Source organism: Sinohyriopsis cumingii, chromosome 17 (assembly GCF_028554795.1).
Source record: "Sinohyriopsis cumingii isolate HCF-2022 chromosome 17, ASM2855479v2, whole genome shotgun sequence".
In the NCBI taxonomy this organism is placed as follows: Eukaryota; Metazoa; Mollusca; class Bivalvia; order Unionida; family Unionidae; genus Sinohyriopsis; species Sinohyriopsis cumingii.
In genome coordinates, this window is record NC_142977.1 from 113,494,346 (window position 1) to 113,512,115 (window position 17,770).

The 17,770-nt window shown below is 36.7% G+C and overlaps 1 protein-coding gene across 1 annotated transcript in view; it reads left to right on the forward strand.

Moving 5' to 3' along the window:
* Positions 1-17,770, forward strand: part of LOC149779689 (beta-1,3-glucosyltransferase-like) — a 61,097-nt gene that overhangs the window by 1,895 nt on the left and 41,432 nt on the right. The window contains exons 2-6 of the mRNA XM_089940534.1: positions 1,703-1,771; positions 4,478-4,593; positions 5,019-5,098; positions 8,231-8,339; positions 14,922-15,049. Of these exons, the coding sequence (XP_089796660.1) occupies positions 1,703-1,771; positions 4,478-4,593; positions 5,019-5,098; positions 8,231-8,339; positions 14,922-15,049 (502 nt within the window). The remainder of the gene's footprint in view (positions 1-1,702; positions 1,772-4,477; positions 4,594-5,018; positions 5,099-8,230; positions 8,340-14,921; positions 15,050-17,770) is intronic.

The following is a 17,770-nucleotide window of genomic DNA, read 5'->3' on the forward strand; positions in this document are numbered from 1 at the left end:
TTTTCTAGAAGAAATTCATGTTGAAAGTCATCATTTGGAACCAGTGTGTCTTTTAGAAAATGAAAAATAATGAGATTGGAATAGGGACCAAATAAGTAATTAGAGCCCTTGAATATAGATTATTTCGAAATAAATATGAATGTTTTTTATGGCTGACCATAGTTAAAAATAACCCAACTGTCTGTGAAAACAGTCCTTGAAGCCAATACAGTACTTGGAGCTAATACAGTACTTGGACCCAATACAGTACTTGAAGCCAATACAGTACTTGGACCCAATACATAACATGGAGCTAATTCACTGCTTGGACCCAATACAGTACTTGGAGACAATACATAACTTGGACCCAATACAGTACTTGGACCCAATACAGTACTTGAAGCCTTAGAGCTAATTCAGTACTTGGTGTCAATACAGTACTTGGACCCAATACAGTACTTGGACCCAATACAGTACTTGGAGCTAATTCAGTACTTGGACCCAATAAAGTACCTGGACCCAATACAGTACTTGGACCCAATACATAACTTGGAGCTAATTCAGTACTTGGACCCAATACAGTACTTGGACCCAATACATAACTTGGAGCTAATTCAGTACTTGGACCCAATACAGAACTTGGACCCAATACATAACTTGGAGCTAATTCAGTACTTGGACCCAATACAGTACTTGGACCAAATACAGTACTTGGACCCAATACATAACTTAGAGCTAATTCATTACTTGGACCCAATACAGTATTTGGACCCAATACAGTACTTGGACCCAATACATAACTTGGAGCTAATTCACTACTTGGACCCAATGCATAACTTGGAGCGAATTCAGTACTTGGACCCAATACAGTACTTGAAGCCAATACAGTACTAGGACCCAATTCAGTACTTGGAACTAATTCAGTACTTGGAGCTAATTCAATACTTGGACCCAATACAGTACTTGGATCCAATACAGTACTTGGAGCTAATTCACTACTTGGACCCAATACAGTACTTGGACCCAATACAGTACTTGGAACTAATTCAGTACTCGGAGCTAATTCAGTACTTGGACCCAATACAGTACTTGGACCCAATACATAACTTGGAGCTAATTCACTACTTGGACCCAATACATAACTTGGACCCAATACAGTACTTGGAACTAATTCAGTACTCAGAGCTCATTCACTACTTGGACCCAATACAGTAATTGGAGCTAATTCAGTACTTGGACCCAATACACTACTTGGACCCAATACAGTACTTGGACCCCATACAGTACTTGGACCCAATATGTAATTTGGAGCTAATACAGTGCTTGAAGCTAATACAGTACTTGAAGCTAATTCAGTACTTGGACCCAATTCAGTACTTGGACCCAATACACTACTTGAAACCAATACAGTACTTGGAGCTAATTCAGTACTTGGACCCAGTACAGTGCTTGGAGCTAATTCAGTACTTGGAGCTAATTCAGTACTTGGAGCCAGTTGTATCAGAAGACACATGCATTTTACTTAAATGTGGACCCTCCTGCCACCATCATTACAAACAGAAAAAGGAATCTAGATGCACATGTTTGATTTCTTTTGCTGAAAATATTTTTTTTCCTTCATAAAAGAATGAAACCTTTGTGCAAGACTGGAAGAGTAGTATATTTAAATGTTTATATATCTAAGATTAAAATAAAGAAATGAAATGTATTACATTTTTTTCAGCCTTAGTACGGAATGGATATTGTGATGAATTTGAAGAATCTATAAAGAAGCTAGAAAATTTGGAAAATGGTAGGAAACTTGATATACCTTACACTAAGGATATCTCTGCATACAGTACTTAAGTAAATGACCCAAGTCTTACACTTAGGATATCTCTGCTTACAGTACTTAAGTAAATGACCCAAGTCTTACAGTAGATGAATAAATGTCCCAAGTCTTACACTTAGGATATCTCTGCATACAGTACTTAAGTAAATGTCTCTGGTCTTACACTAAGGAAGTGTCTACATACAGTACTTAAGTAAATATATCAAGTCTTACACTTAGGATATGTCTGCATAAAATATGTACATGTCTCAAGTCTTACATTTAGGATATGTCTGCATACAGTGCTTAAGGAAATGTAAATTTATTTAATATTAATCATTTGCTGATGCAAAATGAAGGGTAGGGTTGTGTTGGAAGCATCTGGACAATAAAGAATGAAAATGTTTACCATAGAACAGTTGCAATTAAAGAAATAAGAAGAAATACAGAATACCCATTTTAATTCAATACAAGTTACAGAGTAGAAATACAGAATACGCATTTTAATTCAATACAAGTTGCAGAGTAGAAATACAGAATAACCATTTTAATTCAATGCAAGTTGCAGAGTAGAAATACAGAATACCCATTTTAATTCAATACAAGTTGCAGAGTAGAAATACAGAATATGTATTTTAATTCAATATAAGTTGCAGAGTAGAAATACAGAATACCCATTTTAATTCAATACAAGTTGCAGAGTAGAAATACAGAATATGCATTTTCAATACAAGTTGCAGAGTAGAAATACAGAATACCCATTTTAATTCAATACAAGTTGCAGAGTAGAAATACATAATACCCATTTTAATTCAATATAAGTTGCAGAGTAGAAATACAGAATACGCATTTTAATTCAATACAAGTTGCAGAGTAGAAATATAGAACACCCATTTTAATTCAATACAAGTTGCAGAGCAGAAATACAGAATAACCATTTTAATTCAACACAAGTTGCAGAGTAGAAATACAGAATACCCATTTTAATTCAATACAAGTTACAGAGTAGAAATACAGAATAACCATTTTAATTCAATACAAGTTACAGAGTAGAAATACAGAATAACCATTTTAATTCAATACAAGTTACAGAGTAGAAATACAGAATACCCATTTTAATTCAATACAAGTTACAGAGTAGAAATACAGAATAACCATTTTAATTCAATACAAGTTACAGAGTAGAAATACAGAATACCCATTTTAATTCAATTCAAGTTGCAGAGTAGAAATACAGAATGCCCATTTTAATTCAAGTTGCAGAGTAGAAATACAGAATGCCCATTTTAATTCAATACAAGTTGCAGAGTAGAAATACAGAATAGCCATTTTTATTCAATACAAGTTACAGAGTAGAAATGCAGAATACCCATTTTAATACAAGTTGCAGAGTAGAAATACAGAATACCCATTTTAATTCAATTCAAGTTGCAGAGTAGAAATACAGAATGCCCATTTTAATTCAATTCAAGTTGCAGAGTAGAAATACAGAATGCCCATTTTAATTCAATACAAGTTGCAGAGTAGAAATACAGAATAGCCGTTTTTATTCAATACAAGTTACAGAGTAGAAATACAGAATACCCATTTTAATACAAGTTGCAGAGTAGAAATACAGAATAGCCATTTTAATTCAATACAAGTTGCAGAGTAGAAATACAGAATAGCCATTTTAATTCAATACAAGTTGCAGAGTAGAAATACAGAATAGCCATTTTAATTCAATACAAGTTGCAGAGTAGAAATACAGAATACCCATTTTAATTCAATACAAGTTGCAGAGTAGAAATACAGAATACCCATTTTAATTCAATACAAGTTGCAGAGTAGAAATACAGAATACCCATTTTAATTCAATACAAGTTGCAGAGTAGAAATACAGAATACCCATTTTAATTCAATACAAGTTACAGAGTAGCAATACAGAATACCCATTTTAATTCATTACAAGTTACAGAGTAACAATACAGAATACCCATTTTAATGCAATACAAGTTACAGAGTAGCAATACAGAATACCCATTTTAATGCAATACAAGTTACAGAGTAGAAATACAGAATACCCATTTTAATTCAATACAAGTTACAGAGTAGAAATACAGAATACCCATTTTAATTCAATACAAGTTGCAGAGTAGAAATACAGAATACCCATTTTAATTCAGTACAAGTTGCAGAGTAGAAATACAGAATACCCATTTTAATTCAGTACAAGTTGCAGAGTAGAAATACAGAATACCCATTTTAATTCAATACAAGTTGCAGAGTAGAAATACAGAATACCCATTTTAATTCAATACAAGTTGCAGAGTAGAAATACAGAATAACCATTTTAATTCAATACAGTTACAGAGTAGAAATACAGAATACCCATTTTAATTCAATACAAGTTGCAGAGTAGAAATACAGAATAACCATTTTAATTCAATACAAGTTGCAGAGTAGAAATACAGAATAACTATTTTAATTCAATACACGTTGCAGAGTAGAAATACAGAATAACGATTTTAATTCAGTACAAGTTGCAGAGTAGAAATACAGAATACCCATTTTAATTCAATACAAGTTGCAGAGTAGAAATATAGAATACCCATTTTAATTCAATACAAGTTGCAGAGTAGAAATTTTGCATCAATTAGAGATATAATTTGAGACATGGAGTTGAATGGCTCTTTGTTCTTTTTTCAGATAACTCACTGGCTAACATTGTGTTTGTTGCCCTGACTCAGTCAGAAGGTTACCATGCCAACAGAGCCAAAGCCTTTCAAAAACATTTTATGGACCAAATAAAACACCTTGAGAAGGTTTGTGAGTTTGGTAGGGAAGAAGGGAATGGGTCTGGTGGGGAAGAGGGGAATGGGTCTAGTGGGGAAGAGGGGATGGGTGTGGAGAGGATGAGAGGAATGGGTGTGGTAGGGAAGAGGGGAATGGGTCTGGTGGGGAAGAGGGGATGAATGGGGGAGGGGCTGAGGTGAATGGGTGTGGTAGGGATGAGGGGAATGGATCTGCTTGGGAAGAGGGGACTGGGTGTGGAGGAGATGAGAGGACTGGGTGTGATATGGATGAGGGGAATGGGTTAGCAGGGAAGAGCAGAATGAGTTTGGTTGGGACAAGGGGAATGAGTTAAGTAAAGACGTGGCAATGGATGTGGCAGACTATGAGCAGATCATTATGATGGGTTCAATTTCTAGTTACTTTGGTGAAAGATAACTGAGATTTTTGTTTACAGGAGAATCGACCCTTACTGTATCTGAGTCATAGAAAGTGGTCAGATATTGGGACTTGGACATTATTTCCTCTTTTAACAACGTAAGTATAAAGATCACATCAGATGTAAGTACTTTTCAATTGGTTGTTGAGAAATCACATCAGATGTAAGTACTTTTCCATGGGTTGTTGAGAAATCACATCAGATGTAAGTACTTTTCAATTGGTTTTTGAGAAATCACCTCAGATGTAAGTACTTTTCAATTGGTTGTTGAGAAATCACATCAGATGTAAGTACTTTCAATTGGTTGTTGAGAAATCACATCAGATGTAAGTACTTTCAATGGGTTGTTGAGAAATCACATCATATGTAAGTACTTTCAATGGGTTGTTGAGAATCACATCAGATGTAAGTACTTTCGATTGGTTGTTGAGAAATCACCTGTTTTAGAATCAGTTATTGTTCAGAGACATGTATTTACATTTGTGTGTTTTTGTGGTGGTCTCAAGTGAATATTAATAGTAAGTAAGTCAGGAAACTCATTAAAAGTGAGGTTCCTTTCTGCTAATGATCGTCATGCAGTAACCATGGTTTTATGAATCTTGGCTACCATAAATTTTTTTATTTTCTTGAGTGTCAGTTTTTGAGGTTTATGAAAATAATTTTTAATTGGTACTTAAACTCATGCCCATGGGGTATATTAAAAAAATGTTTAATTTGCCAGAGGAAACTTTTATCACGCTGATGAAATGTGTAATTGTATTTTTAAGATGTTGACATACTGCCATAACACAGTGCAGTTTAAATCAGACCATCACTGTCCCACGTGAAATTGAGATTGATTTTAATTGGATTGAAGCATGGCATGTCATGCTAAAATAGCAATTTTGAACTCCCAAACCCCCTGATGCAGTCGTGTTTCGAGAAAACACAATTTTCAATAATCTTAGAAAAAAAAATAAAAAAAAAAATCAACCACTTTCAGTATATGCCTGTTACATGTAGGATGTATAAATGGTAAATAGTCATGATTGGAGCTGATGTAAAAATATCCCTTGGGCAGTTTAAAATAGCAAAATTTAAAGGCAAAGAGGTCAGGTATAAACCACCATTTCACATAGTACTTAATTGGCTGACAATAGCTAGTGAGAAGTGTTTGAAAGCTGCAGTGGGTGAGCCCATTGTGGTAATTTACATAGGTAAGATCAGGAAGTGGAACAACCCATTGTAGGTTGTTGTTGTAGGGTTTAACGCCATTTTTCAGCACACGATAGGCTATACATGGCGGTCAGTATTAATGGTGGAGGAAAACCCCAGAAAGAACCAACGACCCATGAGAAGCTACTGGCGAGCTTTCTCACGTACCCACATTGGCTGAATCTGAGACTCGAACCCACACAGACAGAGGTGAGATGGTAGTGATCAGTAACGGAGAGCACTTTAGACCACTTGGTCACTCGGGGTCCCCTCCCCCCATTGTAGGTAAATCAAAGAGATGCTAAAAGCGTGTACAAGAATAAAAGTTATTAGACATTATTGCCTTGAATGAGAATGTTTAAGCCTTATGTTTTATGATTTTGACAAGTTTTTGAACAGCAGCAACATTTCTTTGATGTCAGATTTTACTGCATATATAGAATGCAAAGCATGATGATTTCAGAATTGTGTTCAAGTGTAATTTATTTTTGAAGCCGATCTAGATTAGCTATAAGCTAAGCCCAACAAAAACAAATTTCAAAACTTTTGGTTGATGGAGTTTTACTTGGTGAAGCATGCCATCATAGCGATAAGCACTAATGACACTTGCATTACCTTTAAACCCGTTTGAGCCCTATTGAATTTATATTTGAATTGTAGCTAATGCAATGTTGTGTGACAGTATTAAAGAAAGGGAAAATTTTGGGCATGTGGAAATTGTAGAACTGGCTTGTGGAATTTCAGTCAGGGCTTTTGTGATTTTTAAGTCATCTGCCTGGGGCCTGTGTCGAAAATAGTTTTTCTTTGACCACTGCACTCTGTCATGTTTGGTATCATTTGGAAACACCAGCTTCATATGAGATCTCATTGTCAAGCATTTAGTTCAAAATATTGTTGTCAACCTCACCTTACTCTAATTTCTCAGAGGTAATATTTCCATTTGTAAAATTAGTTCTACACTGGGTGTGCAATACGAAAATGTTAGTTATACAATACAGAATCACAGACTGTACATCCATATGTGATATGAAAATGTTAGTTATACAATACAGAATCACAGACTGTACATCCATATGTGATATGAAAATGTTAGTTATACAATACAGAATCACAGACTGTACATCCATGTGTGATACGAAAATGTTATTTATACAATACAGAATCACAGACTGTACATCATATGTGATACAGAAATGTTAGTTATACAATACAGAATCACAGACTGTATATCATATGTGATACGAAAATGTTAGTTATACAATACAGAATCACAGACTGTACATCCATTTGTGATACGAAAATGTTAGTTATACAATACAGAATCACAGACTGTGCATCCATATTTGATACGAAAATGTTAGTTATACAATACAGAATCACAGACTACATCATATGTGATACGAAAATGTTAGTTATACAATACAGAATCACAGACTGTACATCCATATGTGATACGAAAATGTTAGTTATACAATACAGAATCACAGACTGTACATCCATATTGAGTGCCAGATCAGCCATGTAAGAATAAATGGGTATGTAATAAAACTATATTGGTAATATTCACTATTGATTTGTATGTAATAAAACTATATTGGTAATATTTACCATTGATTTGTGACAGATACAACCATTTCGTAAAAAGACAGCTAATTGGTTGAATTGTTTTGTGATCAATAATAAAAATACCATTTAAGTCATAACAGGATTCCTTGGGAATTTCGATACATTCCTTACTGATTGAAACTATTGACGCACCGATACATTGAAAAAGTATCAAGGTATGTATCATCGCAAAAAAGTACCCATGTATACCTGTAGTTTACAGGTATGTGTTGTACAGGGGGGTGTTTACAAGAGTATGTTTATAGGTGTATATTATGCAGGTGTATGTTTCACAAGTGAATATTTAAGATTTTGACATTCATGTAGAGTACATCATTGCACAGATAAAAGATGAGACATTGAGTTTGTTTCTTGTGAATTTTTATTAATCTAGATTACAGACTTGATTTAAATGTTATTTGTATTTTTAGTTTTTCTGAGAAGTTTTCCAAGAAATCATGGTTTTTCATTTGTGAAGAAGAAACTCGCATTGATCTTCCAAAACTTAGAAGACTTCTGCAGCAATTTAACTCCAGTCAGGTACATTTACTGTACATATCAAATTATTCTCAAATACACTGAGAAAGATTAAAATCAGTACTTTGTGTGATGGTTTTACAACTCTGAAAGGTCTTTGAATGTGAGGAGTTACCTTGAAAACTCCTTGAGTTTTGAAGAAGTTGCTTTGTCCTTGAAAGTCCTTGAAATGTTTCTGTAACTACTTGAATTTTTCCAAGGGAATAGAAGATGTTAAATCTAAATAAAATTATATTCCTTTTAATTCTGAATTTATGTTATTTGCCTCTTTTAAAAAAATAGTAAATAAAACAAATGTAATAAAACTTGGTGGATCCAATGACACATGATATGTACTAATTTGATGGAGTATTGTCCCTTTGCTGTTGTGACATGTTATTTAGTTCCTTCTTTTTTCTTTGGATTCATGTATGCAATGTTAAATAATATACAAAGAAGTTCAATTTCTATAAGAAAAGATTCACTTTGAAGACTTTTGGAAGTGCATCAAAATTCCTCAAAAAGTTCTGGAGAAAAAAACACAGGGACTACAAATCATGTTTGTGCCCATATTCCTAAATCAATCCATAATGTATGAGGTCACACACTTATGCACCATATGCATATGTCCATCATTATGTCCATACATGTGTCCACTTAGAGTATGTCCATCAGTCCATCTATCCACCATGTGTATGTTCTACAGCTAAGCCTGACATGCAAATATTTACTACAGTGCATTGACATAAATGAAAGACATGAAAAGTAACAAAATTAATGCAAACTCAAAATTCAGGCAAATGCTTTAGTGCTTTAATAATATAATTATTTTACTAACAATAATGTTTTAAAATTTTCAAATCACATGATCATGCTCTTTATTGCTGTATCCTGTCAGTGTTATTGTTTTATTGATGTATCCTGTCAGTGTTATTGTTAACTAAATGCTTTCAACATTAGATCAAAAATATCAAGCACCCAAATATAACAGAACACATTTGCCATTCAAAGTTTATTCATTGAAACAGAAAATAACTAATAAAGTCAAATTTATATACAGTCATTACCCCAGTGATTACCCCAAAAGTAACAATTCACTTAGCAGATAGTCCATGTTACCTCTAACTTTTCATAACCCATTTTAGATATTTTGACATTTCTTCTTTAAATACATTACACATTCATAATACCTTAGGGTGAACTACTACTACCTTGAAAATGCAGCCCTTCCAGGCTAAAAACTATCAGCTTAAAGTTTTCTGCCCACCTAGGTGGTGGTTAGCCAGAGTGATTTCCCCTTGGCACAGTGGTTTGCATCAAATCCCGTGACATTGTTAGTTGCTACTTCTACTTATGCCGAGCATAATGCTTTCTACAGCAGAGTGGCCTCGCAAAATCCATACAAGCGGTTTGGAAGTTTTCTACCTCAAAAATGTTGGAAGGAGTCTCACCTTTGAAGGGAAGTAAACTCTAGCTATAAATGTCTTCCTTATGCTAATGATAAAGTTTCCCCACTTTCTGTGTTTCACTTTGCCAGCATAATGCAATTAGGTGCCTTTGGTACATAACTGCATGGGTTGCAATGGCGTCCCATCACATTACTATAAATGCATGTCTGGTGTGTGATATAGAAACTCATATAATATTGCTTTTAATTTTTGCCTGAGTCAGGATACATAACAGTTTCTATATTATGTTCTCTTACATCTATAGTATAGCCTTATATGTGATGCATTACTGATTTTACCTGTATAGTTCATCATTGGACCTTTTTCTGGCAGGTAACATTATCTCATAAGTGATAAAGTGTTGCAGGCTGCCATCATCAACATTCTTCTCCAACTTCTTTGGAGGTAGTGCAGAAGACGTTGACTTCACTACCTAAATCTGTCAATGACAAAACTGGCATTCAGGTTCCCACATCGTTATTAGATCTTACTTGGATGAGTGAAGCTCCACCTTGGAGGCTTGGACTGAAGTTCCCTGTCCAATCCCATTGGATTTCTATTCCCGTTTCTCTACATCACCTGCCACGCCTACAGATCCGATATCAGGTGAAAATTATCTATAGAAGATTCTGCTTTCAATTGCTTCCACAATCTGAAAAGTTACTGACACATCACCAGTTACAAGTTACATCTACAGATGTATTTTATCACAAATGCTGTCTCTGTTTTCCATTTGGATACCCATGAGTTGACTCAAAACATCATTACCATGGGATCAAGCTTATATCTAATATTACCATGGGATCAAGCTTATATCTAATATTACCATGGGATCAAGCTTATATCTAATATTGCCATGTGATCAAGCTTATATCTAATATTACCATGGGATCAAGCTTATATCTAATATTACCATGGGATCAAGCTTATATCTTATATTACCATGTGATCAAGCTTATATCTAATATTACCATGGGATCAAGCTTATATCTGATATTACCATGGGATCAAGCTTATATCTAATATTACCATGGGATCAAGCTTATATCTAATATTGCCATGTGATCAAGCTTATATCTAATATTACCATGGGATCAAGCTTATATCTAATATTACCATGGGATCAAGCTTATATCTAATATTTATAATGATCCTTAATAGGCAGTAATTCAGCTTACATTCTCCCACCCTGAATCTCATCAGAATAAACATGAGCATATTCATATAATGGTCCACTTTATAACAGAGGTGTTACTATAGCCATAATAGGAGCTATAAACTTGTAACAATTGGCAAAAAATTCAATACTCTGTACCTCCACCTGACAGAACAATCAGGGCCTAAGCTATGCTTGCGACCTTCAAAATCTATTCTTGTCTTTAATGATCAGATTGATGGAATTTGCAACATGCCATCATCTCTTTCAGTCTCAGATATTTTGGAGGTATTTGCAATTTTCCCTAGAGCACATGCCACTGGGAAACAATCCTACAACTCCCAAACTAAGTGGAAGAGTCATAGGGTTGTCAGTCACTGTTAGCATTTACCAGAAGTTTTCATTGATCGATAATCACTATTGTTCCAGGAGACCATCTCTATCTCAAATGACATGCATGCAGGCCCCCATTCAAGCCTTATCTCAGACCCCAGTAGGGAGAAGTATCCAATAATCTGTGGCTGAATGGTGATGATTTACCATGACAACATAGGGACCCAACAAGTTTCCTGGAGACTCAGTATCATGTTCAGCACACCTGCTAAGCCTTTGGCCAGAGATATTTCAGCTGCAATGCAGCACTTATCAGTTGGTCCTCAACCTAAGTACATTCAGTCAACTCTATTCTGCTCATGGGTTTGTGATGGAATGCAGCAATGGGCCCTAACGCCATCCATTGTGGAGACAGGGCATATTCACTGTGGACTGCAAGAGGTGGATTTTCAAGCATCCACTCAAACAGCTTCCATAAGTTCTGTGATTCATGTACAACAGGTTACAGGCAGCAGATGAGTTATATTTTAGGAGCAAGATATGATTTCACATGTTAACCTCATTTCGTTCTCAATCTCCTTGTCAACAAGAACATCTCTGACTCTAGGATGATGATAAGTTTTCTGGTTATAACATTGTTTGTATCCCTCATTAAAACCTATATCTCAATAATTATGCTTTATCTGCCATTAAGCCAAATCCCAGCTGCAAAACAATGTTTTAATTCAAAGTCTGGATGCTGCAACAAATAGATTGTGAAATATGATTATCACATGACTTAACTTGTGGCAGTACAGGCTTCACTGGTGACACCATCGACAAAGGTGTATATAAACCTCTCACTGACAAGACAAATGTAGGCATCCATACCTCAGTAGCTAACTTTATATGACTCTTCAACAAGAAACAGTTAGCACCAATTACAGTTAAACTATGGTGCCAAGATCACTGGCATTCATTGCTATCATGGAAGAGAAGATATCAGACTACAGTGCCAAGATCACTGGCATACTGTGCTATCATGGAGAAGAGGATATCAGACAAATCAAAGACCTATCTGATGTTCTATTCATTTGGATTTCACCTGGCCAATGACACACCTGGCCAATGACACTGGTCAATTGCCCAAGCGAAAGTTATCATTGGTGTTAACCAGGCAGTTTGAAGTGATCTTAAGAGCTTAATTAGTTCATATAAGTCCTGCCTCCTCCTTACTGAATTGGTAATCAGCAGGCAAACTACATATCTTATTGAAGGACCCATCTACGTGCATTACCAACATGATGGATCAATATCACTCATGAAGCTCCATGCTTTCATTACCAAAAACAGGCTTCCATCCATGAGGAATCAGATATTTACAATAATTCCTGTCTATTCTGGACACTTTATCTCAAGATCATCAACAGGACCCAGTGCAAAGTGTAGAGCCATTGCATCAAGGGAGATCACTCCTAATTGTACTTTCAAGAGGAGAAGGATGATATATCAATATAAATATTTTTATCCTGAGTAAAGATGGCTATCTATCCTGCTTATTGGCTCACATGTTAGGAGAAACCCTTACCTATGGTACAAAAGGTTACAATTCCAAATCATTGACAGCTTCATGACTTCCACTGGATTTGCAAGAGGGAACTTTATTTTTCCTCTTTGAAATTGCTGCCTGACAGACAGAGTCTTTTCCAGTCAAGTTATCTAGAAGCTGTCTCACATACCTTAGGGGACCAGAGATGGTCACTCCTGGGTAAGGGGATGTATCTCAGTCCCTCCACCTCCTACATATTCTCCTAAGGTATTATGATTGGTTAATGTATTTGAAGAATAAACCAATTCTTTATAGTAAATTGTCTCTTCAATAATACCTACCCAATCATAATACACATATACCCTCCCAACCTCTATTCAATTACATCGATAAAGACAGCGTGCCTTCAGCTCCAGTAGTAACTGACAATTTCATAGGATTTGGCACCAATCTCTTTGCCAAGGGGAGATCACTCTGTCCAATTGCCACCTTGGTTGGCAGATAGCTGTTTAGCCTGGGAGGGCTGGATTTACAAGGTTATGTTTCTCCCAAAGATATTATAATGGGGTAATGTATCAATAAAAAAAACATTCAATAATATTAAAAAAATTGGTTTTCTTGTCAAAAGTCATGAAATGGGATGGGAAAGGTCAGATGAAACTCAATTTACTTGGTTGGTTGACCTCATAAAGTTTGCCTTGGCTTTTGAAGTATACGTGTAAAGTGTTTTGCTAAAAGAAAGCAGTCAGTGTGCAATTGTCTAAGGACAGACATCACCTCATCCTGATCCCTTTGACATGTTGAATAACTGGTTGTGCATTCAGCTTTGTAACTGCTCAGGCAATCAGGGTCTTGACTATTGACTTTTTGATGCAAGTATTATGCTCTTAGTTTGTTGCCAGTGTTTTTAGTGAGTCAGATGCAAGTATTATGCTCTTAGTTTGTTGCCAGTGTTTTTAGTGAGTCAGATGCAAATATTATGCTCTTAGTTTGTTGCCATTGTTATTATTAGTGGGTCAGGTGCAAGTATTATGCTCTTAGTTTGTTGCCAGTGTTTTTAGTGAGTCAGATGCAAGTATTATACTCTTAGTTTGTTGCCAGTGTTATTAGTGGGTCAGGTGCAAGTGTTATACTCTTAGTTTGTTGCCAGTGTTATTATTAGTGGGTCAGGTGCAAGTATTATGCTCTTAGTTTGTTGCCATTGTTATTATTAGTGGGTCAGGTGCAAGTATTATGCTCTTAGTTTGTTGCCATTGTTATTACTAGTGGGTCAGGTGCAAGTATTATGCTCTTAGTTTGTTGCCAGTGTTATTAGTGGGTCAGTTATAAAATAGAATGTATTTTGGAACAAGACATTTCAACAATTGGTAGCTTGACCATCAGTACATCTGTCCATCAGTCCACCATGTGCATGTCCATAAGTACATCTGTCCATGCCATTGAATAAAGTCATGTTATTTAGGTTAAGCTCAGTGTTCAACTAGTTTACATTCCAGCTATAATAAAGATGGACTCCACATAAAAGGGTCTCTTATTATCAATCCAGCTAGGTAAAATGTTGACCCAACAAAAGGGGCTCTTGTGGGCAAATTAAAAAGACCAGCTCTGCAAAAAAGGAGCTATTTTGGGCAAATTAAAGGCCAGCTCTGCAAAAAGGGGCTCTTATGTGCCAGTTAAAGGCTAGCTCATCAAAAGAGGGTCCTTTGTTAATCATATCTTTTGAATGCAAAATAATTATAGGTAAAAATATTAAGCATAATTTTCAAGATATTATGTGAATGACAATATGCAAGTTATACACGATTAATTAAAATAAATTATTGTTGATACAAAACCTTACAGACTGTTTTTTTTTGGGAAAGGCAGTTGGCTCTTTGCTGATAAGGCCAATAATGTGTTTTAACCCACAGATATCTTCAAATGAACACTATCCTAAATGAGAGAATTATCTAATTTGTAAAATATACATATTGAATAACGTAAATGAAGAATCATATGTACAGTTTGTATGAAAATATACATAGTGAATAATGTACATGAAGACTTTATATAACAAACAATCATTAATAAGATTCCTATAAATTTTCATGCAGTATAATGTGTAAGTTGATATTTGCTGACTCGTCTTTCTTTGTTGGCAGGATTTATTTTTAGGCAAGCCTTTGAGGGATCAAGAGCCAACAATTATCCACCACTTCACAGATCCCAAGCTTTTCACATACCCTGATCCTGCTGCTGGATTTGTTCTCAGCTACCCTCTTGTCAAAAAGTAAGTACAGTTTCTATATAACGTTGGTCAACCAAACTGCATATTTTCTCTGCCCAATCGTGAATGTTTATGGGATATGTGGTATTATCAGTGTCCAACGTACATTACTGGTATATGTGGTTTTATCCTGTTCCATCTGTACATGAATGGAACATGTGGTTTATCCTTTGTCCATTATTAGATTCATGCCACATGTCATTTTATCATTGTCTATAGATACCTGCATGCCACGTCATTTTATCATTGTCTATAGGTACATGCATGCCACATGTCGTTTTATCATTGTCTATAGGTACCTGCATGCCACATGTCATTTTGTCATTGTCTATAGGTACATGCATGCCACATGTCGTTTTATCATTGTCTATAGGTACCTGCATGCCACATGTCATTTTATCATTGTCTATAGGTACATGCATGCCACATGTCGTTTTATCATTGTTCATAACATGAATGGGACATGTGGTTTTATTGTATAGGTACATGGATGGCACATGTGGTTTTCTCATTGTCTATAGGTACCTGCATGCCACATGTCATTTTATCATTGTCTATAGGTACAAAGGGTTCTATGAAGTGCTGAAATCAGTGTATGGTCCTTTCTTCCAAATACAGAGCACCCTACGGAGTGCATATGGCCAAGAGCTACTCACTGACAGGGAATCTGTCTTGAACCGCTGGTCAGAGCACTTCCACACCCTTTTCAGCACTAGCCATACAGTCCAGGAGGCAGCTATTGATCACATGCCATAACAGCCACCTAAGATGGAACTCGATGAGGCACCCACACTGCAAGAGACTGTAAAAGCCATAGAACAACTGCAGGAAAAGATAGCATCCCACCAGAGATATGGAAGAGAGGAGGCCTAGTATTGCACACCAAACTCCACGAGTTCTTTGTTTGCTGCTGGGAGTGAGGGAAACTTCCACAAGACCTACGAGATGCAGATGTACAAAAACAAGGGGGAAAAGTCTGACTGCTCAAACTACAATGGGATAAACAGACTGGTGATCACCATTGTAGAAGAACATACTTCAGTGAGTCAGTGTGGCTTCCGAGCCAATAGGGGCACAGCTGACATGGTGTTCATTCTGAGACAGATCCAGTAAAAATGCCAAGAACAAAACAAAGGACTGTACATCACATTTGTTGACCTGACGAAGGCATTTGATATGTTGAGCAGAACTGGACTGTGAAAAATCCTTGAAAAGCTCGGCTGTCCTCCTAAATTCCTTACCATGGTCATCCAACTGCATGAAGACCAGCTTGGTCAGGTCAGAAACATTAACGACCTGTCACAGACCTTCCCCATTGCAAATGGTGTGAAACAGGGCAATGTTTTAGCTCCCACACTGTTCTCAATCTTCTTCAGCATTATCCTCCAAACAGCAACAGAAGACCTTGGTGACAAAGATGGCATCTATATCCGATTTCAGACTGATGGCATCCTCTTCAACTTCATGCCCACACCAAAATCATGAAAAAACTGATTAGAGAATTTCTCTTCGCAGACGCTGCTGCCTTCACAGAAGCTGCCTTACAGCATGTAACATCCTGCTTTGCAGAAGCTTGCCAGCTCTTTGGTCTTAAGGTCAACCTAAAGAAAACTGAGGTACTTCACCAGCCTGCTCCCAAGAAAGAGAATCGACCACCAAGCATCTTCACTGATCAGACAGAGCTGAACGTAGTCCACCAGTTCACCTACCTGGGCTGTGTGATATCCTCTGATGCCAAGATTGACAAAGAAATAGACAACAGACTGGCCAAGGCAAACAGCACCTTCGGCAGACTCTATAAAAGAGTCTGGCACAATGCTAGTCTCAAGAGAGATACAAAGATCAGCATCTACAGAGCTCTCATATTGACCACCCTCCTATATGGTGCCGAATCCCGGGTCACATACAGTTGCCACATCCGCCTCCTAGAATGCTTCCATCAGCACTGCCTCCACACCATCCTCAACATCCACTGGAGTGACTTCGTCACCAACACTGAAGTCATAAAACCAGCATGGATCGTCAGCGTTGAGGCCATGCTCATGAAGATACTGCTTCACTGGGCAGGGCACATGTCCAGGATGGAGGATCATCGCACTGTGTGGTGAGCTGTCAACTGGCCACCGAGATAGAGGGGCACCTCAAAAGAGATATAAAGATACCTTGAAAAAGATCCTCACCACCTGTGGCATTGATCACTGCCAGTGGGCATCACAAGCTGCTGACCGTGAAAGCTGGTGGCGTACAGTTCACCATGCTACTGGCACTTTTGAACAAAACAGCACCCACCACAACCCAGACATTCTCCTTCAGCCTCTGTGGACAGACGTGCCTGTCATGTATAGGGCTTGTCAGCCACCAGCGTACATGCAATAGACATGGACATACCCCTTCCTAGGTACCTGCATGCCTGCATACCACTTGTGGTTTTATTATTGTTCATAACCTGCATGTGGCATCATTTTATGTAGGTACCTGCATGCCACATGTGGTTGTCATTGTCTATAGGTACCTGCATGCCACATGGTTTTATCATTGTCTATTGGTACCTGCATGCCACATGTGGTTTTATCATTGTTCATAACCTGCATGGGACATGTGGTTTTATTCTATAGGCAACTGCATGGGACATATGGTTTTATCATTGTCAATATATACCTGCATGGGACATGTGGTTTTATTATTGTCTACAGTATTGTGAATTAAATCCCAAATAATCTTAGA